Genomic DNA, 16,007 nt, shown 5'->3' on the forward strand with positions numbered 1-16,007 from the left:
TTGTAGCAGGAAACCCTCTGGATCTTGCCTTGAAGCTAATTTAATCAAAGAGGAGATTTGCTTCACATGTAAACTTGCGGCTTTGGGGAATTGACAGCTCTACTTTCTCAAAGACCAAAACCAAGACAATCACATGGCTTTTGAATGTCAAATGCAGTGGGCTGATAGCTTTATGAATGTACTGACACCTCTAAGATTCTGAAATGAATCTCAGTAACTTAAGGCGATCTCTTGGTTTTTCATCTGTAAAATTAGGGGTTGAACTAAATTCTTAATCTTGGCTACTCATTAGAATCTCCATGGAAAACCGAAAAACATACCTGTGCCTAGCCTCCATCCCTAGTAAATCTGATTCAGTTGGTATGGGGTGGGCTCAGGCATTGGAATTCTTTTCAAGTTTCCCTGTGTGTGCAGCCAGGGCTGGAGATTGCTGGACTAAGAGATCTTGAAGGTCTCTTCTGGCTCAGATATGCTATGATTCCCTGATTCTATGTAAGAATTTATGTGTTGAATTGTGCTATGTTTTATTTGGTGGAGATGGGAGGTTATAGTGTAGAATTAAGAAGGGCAAAAATAAACATCTATATGTAACTGGCCTTTAAGAATCCATCAGATATTTCCTCATCTTGGAAGGAGGCAAAGGGTTGAGTTAGTTCCCATAATGACTGTTAGTCAGTCAGATCATGAGTATTTCTGAACTGTATAGGCCAAAGGGAGCCTTTATGTGCACAAAAGGAGGGTGTTAGTGAGAATAATACCACACCATGAAGTCAAGATTAGGCTGATGGCAGGGTGCAAAGAAAGACAGCCGAAGCTGGAAAACTGCCTGGCTAGGGCTGAAGAGGACTCTGGGAAAGAGCATAAGTTAATTGAATCAACAGATCACACAAAGAAGTTCAGTGTGCCTTCTGAAATGGTTCTCTATTGGGAGGGTTTTAAAGAAGATCCATTAACTAGCATCTGTTTAAAATAAATCAGATTTTCCTAAGTATTGTTATTGGAAGATCTACAAGTTCTACCTAGTGTGCCCGGGGTAGCAGATGGCTGATAGCAAAAGACAGGCTTCCCTAGGATGTGCCATTACATTGTGCGACAGTGATACAAATTCCCACTTTGATTCTGCACAGAGATGAGGCACCAGAAAATTGGCCCTTATTTCATACATCCCCAGAGCAGAACACTGGGGAGAGAGAACTGGGAATAGCAGATCCAGTGGGAACATGTCACAATATACTCTAATAGCCACAGTCTAGGGGAGAGGGGTGAGGTGGGCAGTAACACAATCCTGATACGCTCAGCGAGAACCCACTGAACTTATCCCTCCCTCTTCATCTCTGACTCTTTCTGCCTCTCAACCTCTCCCTGTGTTTTCCTCCTTGTCTCCTTTCTCTCTTCCCACTATACTTCCTCCCTATTCATCTTCCTTTCCCAAGGCGCTTTTTCTTATTTTTTTCTCACCTTCTTCTATATCCCACATAGCTGTTTCCATCCCCCTCTCCTTTCCACCAACCATGTCTCTCATCACAGAATCGTCCAGCTCTGTCCATAAGAAAACTGGGGCTCAGGCCACCGAAGTGGCTGCCCTAAGGCCACCCCTGAATTTGAGGCACAACCAGGTCCAGGACCTAGATCTCTTGACTCTTAGTTAATCCTCTATGGCCTTAGTGCAAAACTGATAGACTTTAAATTACCTCTAAAAATTTAGTGGATAGGTTTGATGTTTCTTCCTCTTAATTAAAAAGTGAATGATGAATTAAGTATTTTATTCTCACTTTTAAAGGAAAAAACAAAACAAATAATGCATATGTGGTAAAGATAAAACCTGCCTGTTTCCTTCCTTTTCCTCATTATTCAGGAAATAGGACACACACAGACTCAATAAAAATTTGCTTATAGAGTTTGTGAGAATTATTTAAATCTTAAAACAAATACACACAAATCCCCCAAACCAAAGAAAGCCCATGAGAGAAAAGAGCAATAAAGTGGAAAGTGGAGGACCTTGGTTCTGTTACTACCTAGCCTTCTGACCTTGGACAAGTTGCTTAATCTCTTCAGACTTCAGTTTCTTTATCAAAATATGAAGGGATTAGAACAGGGATACCCAAGATCCTTTCCAGCTCTCAAATTTGGTGATTTGGCTGGAAAAAAGCTCTGCTTAACTACTTCTAAAAGTTAATAAGTCAGAGAGAAGGCTAACGCCTGTCTGTAATAAGGCTGACTCCAGGAAAAAATGTATCAGGTACTGGCTAGAGGCAGAGTCAGGGCTGCCAGTACTGATGTTCATGTTGTACACTGCGCAAGGGCACCATATTTAAGAGGGTACTATTCACATTATAGACATATACTAATTTATATGAGAGTGGTGCAGGAGTAGGCAAAGAGGTTCTGACCTCCCAGTCTAGTTTGGGAATGAGGTGGAGGAGGGCGGGCTATTTCTCATATGTACATTTATACAAGTGTACTCAACTATACTCACACATAGTCACCAGTAAACATATGTGCACCTGATTATATGCTACCTTGACTAGTCCCCAGGAGTTTTTTGAGGTTATTCCTTCCTCCTGCCTAATATTCTTGGAGATCCAATTTCAACTTCTCTCTTCCACGTTTATAGCCTGACTCCAAACCTGACAAAGAGGCTCCACCTGGCAGTCAGGGCTTGGTGGTATGTAGAATATCCATGCTGCTAGAGGAATGTGTTCCTTGGTATCTGGAGAATGTATGAGTAAATGAGAGTGTGGCACATGCACGAATGTATCGGGCCAGGGCTGCTGCCCAACATTGCAGGGCTGCCACAGGCTGTAAAGTAAAGTTCTCACATGTTTGTTTCTTTATTTTTCCTTGAGCATCCTTTCTAATTAGCACAAAGTTGCCATAACAACTAGTAATGACCAGGGGCTGGGTAATATGGTTGCAAAAGTGCTGGAAAGGCTTCATTGCCCACCGGTATATCCTATACATTTGTTGATTTTGTGAATTCCCAGTTAGAATTTTTTTTCTTGCAGCTTAAACCTTGGCTTTGATCCCTCTAAAGGGCAAAGTCCTCTGAAGGCTAAAACTCCAAGCTCATGTCTGACCCTCTTGACTTCTGTGATTAAGTAAGTGTAGGGTGGAGCCTGAGATTTGGCCTTAGTTCTAACCAGTTTCCAGGTGCCCATGATACAGCTGGTCTGGGGTGCAGAGAATTTAATTTCTGAGCAAGAGACCAGGCAGGCTGCCTTTCGTGCTTGACCATTCTGCTGCAGGCAGGCACTGATCCTGAACTACCTGTAGGCGCTGAGCCTGGCTGGCACAGTACTGTTCAGCTGCTGAAGGCCGCTGAGAGCCATTCCCTAGTTAAAGGGTTTTGAGCTCCTTGGCTTGAAGATGCCCTCTAACCCAAAGTGCGGACATGTAACTCAGATGCCCGCAGCTCCCGTTATTAGCCTTTGCCTCTGGCAGGTCTCCAGATGCAGTGCCACAGCTGGATATAATCGTTAATAAGAGAGTCTTATTCTTGGAATTTGACTGCACAGAGCTCTCTGCTTTATTTTCTCTACTTGATGACAAATTGGTACAGCCTGAAATGGAACATCCAGGCTATAGGTAATAGATGTGAAAGCACTTTGAAGAGTTAAGAGCACTGTGCAAATGCGAGGCATTATTATTATCATGGAGAAAAAGGGAGCTATATTTGTATTGCTTTTTAAAAAAAATTTGGGTCAGACAGAAACTAAATAGGGCTTGATGACTGATGAATCCTTGAGGCTATGCATGGAGAAGAAAATTATCTATCAGGTGCTGGTGCTAAAGTGAAGACAATAAAATAATTGTTGTGTTTGACTTGACAGCAGCCTTAGAAATAGCTGCTTTGTACTTAAAAAGTCAGAAATAGACTCCTGAAAGAGTCTACATTACTCATATTACTATGGTAGTACATTTGTGCATCCAAGTAAGAAATGTTTAATCTACATTGAAGCCAGTTGGCTTATGACTGAAGCATAAGAGGCCCCCCAAATGGCCTGTCCCACAAGAGAAAAATTGAGAAAGGTAAATGCAGAGAACATTTGCTCTATGATGTCTCCGGCCTTACATCTCCCAAGTTGGATGCCTCAAGGCAGTAAGAATTGTAACCACCAACCCTCACCATTAACCACAGGGAACCGAAGGCTACACCACTTAGCTATGAGTAAGTGAAATGACCTAGCACTTTTTGCAGTTAGTGAAGGGAGTCATTTAGGAGAGTTGTATCATTCCTTTTCTGGGGTCTGGATACTTGCAATGGTTTTCCTGGGCTTAGTCAATTAGAATTTTAATTTTTCAACTCTCTGCATGACCACATTTTTCAGATTTTATTTATTTGTTTGTTTGTTTGTTTGGAAAGAGAGAGCAGCGAGAGAGTGAAACTGAGTGGGGGTGGGGGCAGAGGGAGAAGGAGAGAGAGAATCTCAAGCAGATTCCCCACTGATCATGGAACCAGAGGCTGGGCTGGATCTCACTACCCTGAGATCATGACCTGAGGCAAAATCAAGAGTCTGACACTTAGCTGACTGACCAACCCAGGCACCCCGGCATGACCTCATTTTTAGCTCAAATACAAAATGTCCATATGGTGGAGGCTAATGGAGGAGGAACAAAGCCTGTTTGAGTTGATGGTGTGATTATACCCTTCATATGGAAGGGACATTTCTCTAAAGCTGTTGGCAACTAAGTCTCATCACTCCTCTCTGCCTTTTCTTTCTAGGGTGATTGGGTGTGGCTGAAAAAGTTCCCCTCTGGAGGTTTTGGAGACATTAAGTACATCAAATCGAGTGCAAGTGATATGTTTGAAATGGTATGAGAAATGCTTGTTTATGTACATTCCCACTAAAACCACTCCTTTCTCCAAAGTAACTAACATCAGCTGTTAGGAAGACCGCTTAACGAATCAGTGCAGGGAAACTGCAGGGTTGCCACTGGCCTGATGTGAATCATGTGTTGCTATGGCAAAAGTATGGGTTCTGAAGTCAAAGAGACATGAAGAATTCAATTTCCAGCTCTCCCCACTTAAGAGGTATTTTAACTTGGACAAGTCACCTAAACTCCCTGAGCCTTATTTTCCTTATTTGTAAAGGAAGTACATTAATGTCTATTCCCCAGGGTTAGTATGAGGATTAAAAGAGATAATACAGGGGGATCCCTGGATGGCTCAGCGGTTTAGTGCCTGCCTTTGGCCCAGGGCGTGGTCCTGGAGTCTCGGGATCGAGTCCCACATCAGGCTCCCTGCATGGAGCCTGCTTCTCCCTCTGCCTGTGTCTCTGCCTCTCTCTCTCTCTCTGTGTCTTTCATGAATAAATGAATAAATAAAATCTTAAAAAAAGAGATAATACACATCAAGCATCCTGCACATTTCCTGACATACAGCTTCTTTGCAAAATGGTAGCTATTATGCTTATTATTAAGTATATATCCCATAATCTTTCAAATTCTCCAGTTGTCAGGCCTGGAAAAGTCATCTTGTAATTACCACTTGCATAAGAAAAACGGTGATTTCCCCAGTCTTACCAGTTATGTTTAGAGTCCTTGGATGGTTCATTTAAGGAAGCAGTGTGTAGATAAGGCAGGGATGACAATGATTCCTCCCAAACCACTTAAAATTTTGGCTCCTCCTTGAGTTTTGAGTCCATAAAAGATTCACAGAGCCTGTCTCCAGTTCCTTTAGACTCATGAGTGGGAGTTTTAGAAAGTAATAATAGATTTCTTCACATCTCTGAAGCAGGCAAGTTCAAGTCAATCCAATAAGTATGAATCAGACACCTGCTACATCCCGAGCACTGTACAAGTGAGAAAACAAAGGAAATGGTGAAATGGAAGAGATGTGGCTCATGGTGGACAAGATGTGTCCCTGATGGTAAAATAATGAGAGATGAATCCAGAAGGGGGGGCAATGTCAGAGCTAGAATAGGCAATTCCACACTGGTTTGATGATCCAGGATGCTAAACAGAAGCTAACTTCAAAGTCTGGAGCCAAGCAGGGCCAAACTTGGGAGAGCTGATTGACTGCAAGTATGGAAGTAAGATGATAGGTATTGACCCAAGGTAAAATGTGTTTGTGATTTTGGGGGAATTTTTGATTTTGATGTGATCTCAAACTAACAGAAAAGCTGCAAGAAAAATTCAAGGAATTCTTGTATACCCTACCTAGATTAAGCAATTGTTCACATTTTGCTTAATTTCTTTTCATTCTCTATTTATAAGCTTATGTATATTATTTTTTCTGAACCATTTGAGAGTAAGATGTAGACATCCTCTACTTTTACCTCTAAAATACATCAGTGTGTATTTCCTTAAAAAGGCATTCTTTTATATAATTATGGTATAATGATCAAAATTAGAAAATTGAACATTAATAAATAATATAACTATTGTCCATATTTTAAAAAAGATTATTTGTTTGAGACAGAGAGAGTGTGCATGAGCACGGGGAGGGGCAAAGGAAGAGGGAGAAGCAGGCTCCCTGCTGAGCAAGGAGCTCAATATAGGGCTCAATCCTGGGATGCTGGGATCATGACCCAAACCAAAGGCAGATGCTAACCAACTGGGCCACCCAGGTACCTCTCTATTGTCCATATTTTATCAATGGTCAAAACACATGATAGCTAATATTCCCCAGGTCAGTTTTCAATCTAGGCTCACACATTATGGTTAGTTGTCATGGCTCCTTATTGCCTTTAATCTGGAACAGTTTCTTAGCCTTTCTTTGTTTTTTCTTCACCTGGATTTTTTTTTAAGAATTCAGGTCAGTTACTTGGTAGATGGTCCCTCAATTTGGGTTTATCCCATGTTCCTCATGGTTAGATTTAAGGTTTGCATCTTTAGCTAGAATACTACAGAAGTGATATGGTGTTCTTCTCAGTGCTTTTTATCAGGAGGCACACAATATCAATTGTCCCATTATTGCTGATGTTAATTTTGATTGCTTAGTTTAGATGGTTTCAAAATCTAATAAATTTCTCCAGTATTGAGTTACTGTCTTTCCCCCACTGTAATTATTATTTTTTTATTTTTTTAATAATAAATTTATTTTCCCCCACTGTAATTAATACATAATCTGTAAACAGATACTTTAAGTCTGTGTAAATACATTGTTTCTCATCAAACTTTTGCTCATTAATTTTAGCATCCATTGATTTTCTAACTCCAGTGTTCTATGTTAATTGATTGGTATTGTGTTGTAAGAAAGAGCCTTACCTTCTCCACCATTTATTTATTTGTTTATATATTTATACCTGTGTGCATGTATGGACTTTTATTTTATTCAAATCTATCATTTATCTATATGTCATCTATCTAAAAGCATGAATTCATATTAATACTTCCAACTATAATTGAATGCCACAGAGTTCATTTTGTCCTTTCTCCTTTCCGTATTGTAACTCTGTTCTTTAATAGTGAGAAAACTGGCTCCCATTATTCTCATGACATCTTTTTATGTGTCCCTTTACTGACTCATATGGCCATGTCAGGTGCAGATAGCAACTCAACTCTAGGAGGAAGGCCAGAGTTTTCCAGCATTTACCACGCAAAAGGCCCAAATTCATTTCTAGTACTTTTATGAAGCAGGAGGTGGAACTGACTATGCCATCACTGTGCCTCTAACACTGCCTTGACCACTTACATGCCTTCATGATCTTAATATGTTGAGACTGGATACCAGGAGCCAGAATGGAAAGCAGATCTTGGTAAGCCACCTGTAGAAAAGAGCCCTGCACAGTGAGATGGATATTCTTGAAAGGCAAATGGCTGGAGTTAGAAGGCCAAAGGACTGATGACTTTCAACATCCTTTTAGGGCCTTAATTTCTGCAAAAGTGTGTGTAGGAAAATCAGGCTGTATCTCCAAGGTCATGTTCTTCCCTACCATCTGTAACCAATTGGCATATTCCCAGTGCCATCTAATACCTTAGCTGTTTAGTTCCTTGCCATATGATCTCTAATCATTTCTTCTTCCATTCCACTTGGCCATCCACTGCTATCATTGTACCTTGGGTTTTGTCATCATCTATAATTGCTACTGAAAATGCTTTACCTCCAAAATCATAGATTCAGGCATCATAGTCTTTGAAGTGTATCCTCCTTTTCTTTTACCTTGTGTGTACTTTACATCAGGTCTTCCTGTCTACTGACCTCTACTTTCTTCCAAACCATAAATCCTTCTTTTGTCTTCTCTTGTGCCCATCTTAGATTCCATAATCTATCGTTTGAACACATTCTCATTTCTGCCTTTATGGTCAAACATATCTACAAAATCCAAATTCTGGATGATTCTAACTCTTCACTTTGTGCCTGCTCTCAAATAGCCAAGTATTGTAGCAGAAAGTCATGCAACAAGGTATATTGTTTTCACTATAAATTCATGTTTCTCATCTTAAAATGTCCCTTATCACTGTTCATTAAGTCCATTATACTTTATTGGTTAGTTTACTCTCTTCAACTCATACTTCAAAGATTCTCCCTTCTCCTTCAACCTCCAATGTTCTTCTTTTCTTCTATTTTGACTATTACCATCCTTCTCCAAGCCACTATCAACTTCCACCAGAGCTATTGCAATTGTCTTTTTTTTTTCAAGAGAAGTAATTTTTAAAAAACTATTTTAGGTTCACAACAAAATTGAACTGGAGGTACAGAGTTCCCATATGCCTACTGCCCAAGCTACATGCATGGACTCCCCCACTATCACCACCCCAAACCAGAGTGGTACATTTGTCATAACTGCTGGACATACATTGATATATCATTATCACCCAAAGTTCACAGTTTACATTAGGGCTCACCATTGGTGTTGTCTGTTCTATGGGTTTTGACAAATGTATAATGACATGTATCTGCCATAATAGCAACATGCAGAATAGTTTCAATGCCCTAAAAATCCCCTGCTCCGCTTATTCATACCTCCCTCTCCCTAATCCCTGGCAACCACTGGTAATTATCTTTTAACTACTCTATCCACATATACTTTTATCATTCTCACATCTCTTCTCCACTTTGCAAAGTGGTCTTTTCAAAATAGAATCCTGATCTTGTCAGTTTTCTACTTAACTCTCTTTAAAGAGATTCATATTGCTCTTTTCTTTGTGTGGAGATTTTAAATTACAGGTTCAATTTCTGGAATAGATAGTAGACTATTCAAACATTCTATTTCCTTTTGTACCACTTTTGGTAAGTTATAGCTTAAAAGAAAATTGGCCATTTCATATATTCTGTGAAAGTTACTGGCACAAAGAAGTATCTAATATGCTCATGCAATATTCTAAGTAGCTTTAGGATTTATAGTGATGCCCCCTTTGCATTCTTGATATTGATAATTTGTGTTTTCTCTTTCTTGATCAATTTTGCTAGAGGACTACCGATTTTTAAAATCTTTTCCAAAGATCAACTTCTGGCTTTGTTGATTTTCCTCAAGTGTACGTCTGCTTTCTATTTCATTGATTTATATTCTTATTATTTCCTTCATTCTCCTTTCTGTGTTTTCTTTTAAAGATTTTTTTATTCATTTGAGAGAGACAGAGAGAGTGAGTGAGAGCACCAGCTCAGAGGGAGAGGAACATGCAGATGCTCTGATAAGCTGGGTGCCAGAAAAGGGGCTCAATCCCAGGACCCTGGGATCTTGACCTGAGCTGAAGGCAGATGCTTAACTGATTGAGCCACGCAGGCACCCTACTTTCTGTGTTTTTAATTCATTGTTCTTTTTCTAATTTTTTGAACTGGAAGCCTTCCTTATTTTCTTTTTCCTTCTTTTTTTAGATTTTGTTTATTTATTCATGAGAGACACAGAGAGAGAGAGAGAGGCACAGACACAGGCAGAGGGAGACGCAGGCTCCATTCCATGCAGGGAGCCTGACGCGGGACTCGATCTCGGGTCTCCAGGACCACACCCTGGGCTGAAGGCGGCGCTAAACTGCTGAGCCACCCGGGCTACCCTTTATTTTCTTTTATAGTCACTTAAAGCTAAAAAATTCCCTTAAGTACTGCTTTAGCTACATCCTGGAAGTCTTTCTTTCCTTTTCAAAAACTTTTTATTATGGAAAGTAGCAAACACATAGAAAAGAAACAGAATAATATAACCAAACTCCATTTGCCCATCACCCAGCTTCAAAAAAGTTATCAACATTCTACCATTATTATTTCATCTCTAACTTGGTTATTATTGCTGTTGTTATTGTTTTGCAGTTCTCTATTTTTGATGTACAATTATATACACTGAAATGCCCATATTATAGATATGTAATTTTGATAAAGGGATACACCCAGATAGTCTAGACCATTATCATGATATGAAATAGGGATCAGCAATCCATGGCCCCTGGACCAAATCTGGCCATGGTCTGTTTTTCATAGTCTGGGAGCTAAAAATGTTTTTTTGCATTTTTAAGTTGTTGTAAAAAACAACAAAAAAAGGAAAATAAAGATTATGCAATAGAAACAATATATGATCTGCAAAGAATAAAATATTTATTATATGTACCTTTACAGAAGATTGCTGATCCTGGATAAGAAACATTTCTTTCTCTCCAGAAAAACCTAGAGACTAGTCAAATGTTCATCAGCAGGAAAAGGTCCTTTGTGTTCTTCAGTAAATTTGTGCCCACTCCCCAAAAGAGGGAACCACTATTCCAGGGTTTTTCTTGCCTTACATTAATTTTGCTTCTTCTATAACCTCATAGAAGTGGTATCACTTCTATGGCTTGTTCTTTTCATTGACGAGTATTATTCAATCATATGAATATAGCACAATTTAATTATGTCTTTTCCTGTTGATGGGCATTTGAACTGATTCCAGTTTTGTCTATTGTGAATAAAGCTGCTAGGAATATGCTTTTTACAAGTCTCTCTCTCTCTTTTTTTTACAAGTCTTTTTTACTGATACATATTTTAATTTCTCTTGGTTAAACACCTAGGAGTTGAATTTCTATGTTGATGTATAGTGTACATTTAAGTTTACAAGACACTATCAAATCTTTTCCCATTTTAATTTCCTACATGCAAGTTATGAGAGCTGCCTTTGCTTTACATCATCAACAATATTTGATTGTCTTTATAGTTTTAGCCATTCTAATGAGTTTACAGGGGTATCTCATTGGTTTAAAATTTTTTTTAATTAAGTAAAATAAGTAAACTCTATCCTTAAGGTGGGGCTTGAACTCATGACCCTGAGATCAAGAGTTGCATGCTCTACCAATGGAACCAGCCAGGCACCCCCTCATTGTTTTTTTTTAATTTTTCATTTTTTGTTTAAATTTTTTTGAGAGAGAATGAGAGAGAGCAGAGTGCACCAGGGGGGGTGGGAGTTGAGAGGCAGAGGGAGAGAGAGAATCCCAAGCAGGCTCCACATCCAGTGCAGAAGGCCAATGCAGGACTGGATCTCCTGACCCTGAGATCATGACCTGAACTGAAATCAAAAGTCAGACACTTCACCAAGTGAACCACCCAGGCGTCCCTTAAATTTTTATTTTTAATGATGATAAAGACATAACAAAATTTAGCGTTCCTGAGTATATAATTCAGTGGTGTCAAGAATATTTACATTATTCTGCAAAAGATTGTCACAACTCTTTCAGATTGCAAAACTTAAATTCTATATCATTAAACAACTACCCTACCCAGCCCCTTCCAGCTCCTTGTGACCACCATTCTGTTTTGTTTCTGTGAATTTGACTACTTTAGCTATTGCATATGAGAGTGGAATCACACAGCCTTTGTCTTTCTGTGACTGGTTTATTTCATGTAGTATCATTGTGTTTTTAAAATAAATTTTTTAAATTCAGATTTAATTAGATGTTCTAGTCAGTGAATTTTGACAATTGTATACATCTGTGTAACCACTCCCCAAAACAAAATATAGAATATGTTCATCATCCTAGAAAGCTCCCTGTTTCCCTTCTCTGTCATTGTCCCTAGCCCAGAGGAAACCACTGTTCTGATTTCTATCATCATAAAATGGTATTTTTTTTTGTTCTTAGATTTCATATAAATAGAATATTACAATATGTATTCTTATGTGCCTGGCTTTTCTTTCTCAACATCATACTTTTTAAGATTAATTCATGTTTTTGAATATAATAATATTTCATTTTTTAATTGCTAAGTAGTATTTCATTTTATAAATATATCACAATTATTTTCTCCTGGTGCTGAACATTTGGCTAGTCTCTAGGTTTTTGGTGTAATGAATAAGGAAAGTATAATCTTTTTTAATGGTGAAAAAACACAAAATTAGCATGTTACCTCTTTTTTTTTTACAAAAAATCAACTTTTTTGTTTTTTACAAAAAATCAACTTTAATTTTAGGTGTAGAATTTAGTGATTCATCAGTTACATATAATACTCAGTGCTCATCACAAGTGCACTCCTTACCTATTTTTAAATACACAGTTCAGTTATGTGAAGTATATTCACATTGTTGTAAACAGATCTCCAGACATTTTTTATCTTGCAAATCTGAAACTCTACCCATTAAGCTACAACTCTCTTTTCCACCTACCCCCAATTCCTGCTAACACCATTCTACTTTCTAGAGACAGATGTAGGCAGAGGGAGAAACAGCCTCCCCGCAGGGAGCTGGATGTAGGACTTGATCCCTGGACCCTGGGATCACAACCTGAGACAAAGGCAGACGCTCAACCACTGAGCCACCCAGGTGCCCCTTGCTCATTTCCTGATGGAGATTTTGGTTGCTTCACCTTCTTGGCCATTGTGAATAGTGCTGCTATGAATATGGGTGTGCAAATACCTGAGACTGTTTTCAATTCTTTGGGTTTATACCTTGAAGTGGGATTAGTGAATCATATGGTAGCTCTATTTTTTATTTTTTGAGGAATCTCATAAAATTTTCCATAGTGGTCGTCCCATTTCATCACAATCCTATCAACAGTACACAAGGCTTCTAATTTCTCCATATTTTTGCTAGCGCTTATTATTTTAGGGTTTGGGTTTTTTTTTAACGATTTTATTTATTTATTCATGAGAGACACACAGAGAGAGGCAGAAACACAGGCAGAGGGAGAAGCAGGCTCCATGCAGGGAGGCCGACGTGGGACTCAATCCTGGGTCTCCAGGATCACGCCCTGGGCGGCACTAAACCGCTGAGCCACCCGGGCTGCCTGGGTTTGTTTTTTTATTTTTTTTATTTTTTTATTTTTTTATTTTTTTTATTTTTTTTTTAAATTTTTTTTTTTATTTATTTATGATAGTCACACACAGAGAGAGAGAGAGAGGCTGAGACACAGGCAGAGGGAGAAGCAGGCTCCATGCACCGGGAGCCCGACGTGGGATTCGATCCCGGGTCTCCAGGATCACGCCCTGGGCCAAAGGCAGGCGCCAAACCACTGCGCCACCCAGGGATCCCTGGGTTTGTTTTTTTAAAAAAAATTTTATAGTAGCCACTCTAATGGGTTTGACATGATATGGTTTTGTGAACATATATTTTCATTTTCTCTGGTAAATACATAAGAATGGACTAACTGAAAGGTGCCTGGCTGGATCAGTTGGTAGAACATACAACTCGATCTGTGGTTTATGAGCTCAAGCTCCATAATAGGTGTAGGGATCAGTTAAGAAAATAAAATCTGTAAAAAAAAAAAAGATAGATTAAATGAGTCAAAGAGCAGATACAGGTGACTTTATATGAAACATCCAAACAGTTCTTCCTTCTAATTGGTTACAACATTTTATACTAACAGAAATGTATGGATGTTCCATTTATTCTAAATTCTAAGCAGCATCTGTCTTTTTGATATTTGCTTTTCTGGTATCTGTGAAGTGGTATCTTATTGTGGATTTAATTTGCATTTTCTTGATGGCTAAAGTTGTTGGGTACTTTTTCATACGTTTATAATTTTTCTGTGTATCTTCTGTTGTGAATTGCCCATTCAAATTTTTGCCACGTAAGAAAAAAATTTTTTTTGTCTTTTAATTTTTGAATTGTAGACATTCTTCATGTATCCTGGATATAAACCTTTGGTCAGATATGTGTTTTGTAATATTTTTCCTCAGTCTGTGTCTTATTTGTTTTCTTAGTGGTGTCTCTCGATGAGCAAAATTTTTTATTTCGAGGAAGTTCAATCTATTGTTTTATTTTGTGGTCCAGAAATCCTTGTCTATTCCAAGATTCTAGATTTAGGACTATGACCCATTTTGAATTAGTTTTTGTGTATGGACCGAGATAGTGATCAAGGTTCATTGTTTTTCCATAGAGATAGCCAGTCCTGTAGCAATTGGTTAAAAAAAGCTTTCCTTTTGTTCCTGTAGCAACTGCTTAAAAAAGCTTTCCTTTCTCCATCGAGTTAACTTTCCAATTTGGTAAAAATTAACTGACTATATATATATATGTGTGTGTGTGTGTGTAGGTAATTTTTTGGACTCTCTACTCTGTTTAACTAACACACTAATGTACTCTACTGCCAACATCACACTGCTTAATTATCATAGCTCTAGAGTAAGTCCTAAAGTCAAGTGGTGTAAACTCCTCCAACTTGTTCTTTTTCAACATCATTTTGGGTAGCATCATTCATTTTAATTTTCAGTAAATTCTAGAATCAGCTTCTTTTACTTAAGCAATGGCTTTGACAACTTTTGATAGAAATTGTATGAATTTATAAACCAACTAGTGACAACGGACATCTTAATAATAAGTCTTCCAGTCCATTAATATGGTATAGATCTTCACTTAAGTTTTCTTTAATTTTTCCCATCAGTATTTTGATGCTTTCACAATTTTTTTGAGTAGAACTGGTGAAGAAAGACGTCCTTGCCTTTCTCTCGGCTGGAGAGGAAAACAATTTAATGCTTTACTATTGGGTTTGATGTTATCTGAAGGTTTTTTCACACATGTCCCTATTTCTGATTTTCTGTGATTTTTTTTAAATAATGAGTTTTTAAAAAATATATTCTTTGACTGCCTTCAAAAGTTTATATTTAGATTTCAGGAGTTTGACTGTAATGTGTCTAGGTATAGGTTTCTTTGTATTTAATCTGAAGGTCACTAAGACTCTTGGATCTTTAAGTTTATTTTTTTAAAGATTTTGTTTGTTTATTCATGAGACACACACACACACACACACACACACACACACACACACACACAGGCAGAGGGAGAAGCAGGCTCCACGCAGGGAGCCTGACATGGGACTCCATCCCAGGTCTCTAGGATCATGCCCCCGGCCAAAGGTGGCGCTAAACCGCTGAGCCACCGGGGCTGCCCTAAGTTGATTTTCAAATGGCAGGAGTTTGAGTGTAATGTTACTACGTTGCTTGTGTTTCTTCAATATTTAAATTGACATCTTTCAACAAATTCAAGAAGTTTGGGGCCACCATTTATTAATTTTTTATTTTCCATTCTCTCTTGTATCCTTTTGTAACTGAAGTTATGTATGTGCTACACTTGATATTGTCCTACAGATCCTGGAGACTTTACTTATTTTTTATCCCCAATTTTTTTTCTCTCTGTTGTTCAGATTAATGTATTTTTTATTGATCTCTCCTCAAGTTCATTGACTTTTCTGTCATCTCCTAAGCCAATCTAGTGAATTTTATATTTTCTAGCTATAGAATTTATGTCTCTGCTGATGTTCCCTATCTGTATATTCATTTTGCATATATTGTCTTTTAAGTCCTCAAATATATTTGGGATATCTGCTTCTTTTCTGGGGGCACCTGGGTGGCTCAGTGGTTGAGCATCTGCCTTTGACTCAGGTCATGATCCCAGGGTCCTGGGAGTGAGTCCTGTATCAGGCTTCCCGTGGGGAGCCTGCTTCTCCCTCTGCCTATGTCTCTGCCTTTCTCTCTGTATCTCTCATGAGTAAATAAAAAAATATTTTTTAAAAATAAAATAAAGTTCTTTTCTGTTGGTTGCAACATCTGTATCATCTCAGGGTTGATTTCTACTGACTGCCTTTATTTTTTGTGTATAGGTCACATTTTCCTGATTCTTTGCATATCTAAGGCTTTTTGTTGATTGCTAACATTATGAATGGTACATTTTAGAAATTCTGGA

At 38.4% G+C, this 16,007-nt stretch overlaps 1 protein-coding gene across 1 annotated transcript in view; it reads left to right on the forward strand.

The window, feature by feature from the left end:
* Nucleotides 1–16,007, forward strand: part of GUCY2F (guanylate cyclase 2F, retinal) — a 99,202-nt gene that overhangs the window by 36,334 nt on the left and 46,861 nt on the right. Inside the window, exon 7 of the mRNA XM_077890404.1 lies at nucleotides 4,724–4,813. Coding sequence (XP_077746530.1) covers nucleotides 4,724–4,813 — 90 coding nt within the window. The remainder of the gene's footprint in view (nucleotides 1–4,723; nucleotides 4,814–16,007) is intronic.

Source organism: Canis aureus, chromosome X (genome assembly GCF_053574225.1).
Source record: "Canis aureus isolate CA01 chromosome X, VMU_Caureus_v.1.0, whole genome shotgun sequence".
In the NCBI taxonomy this organism is placed as follows: domain Eukaryota; kingdom Metazoa; phylum Chordata; class Mammalia; order Carnivora; family Canidae; genus Canis; species Canis aureus.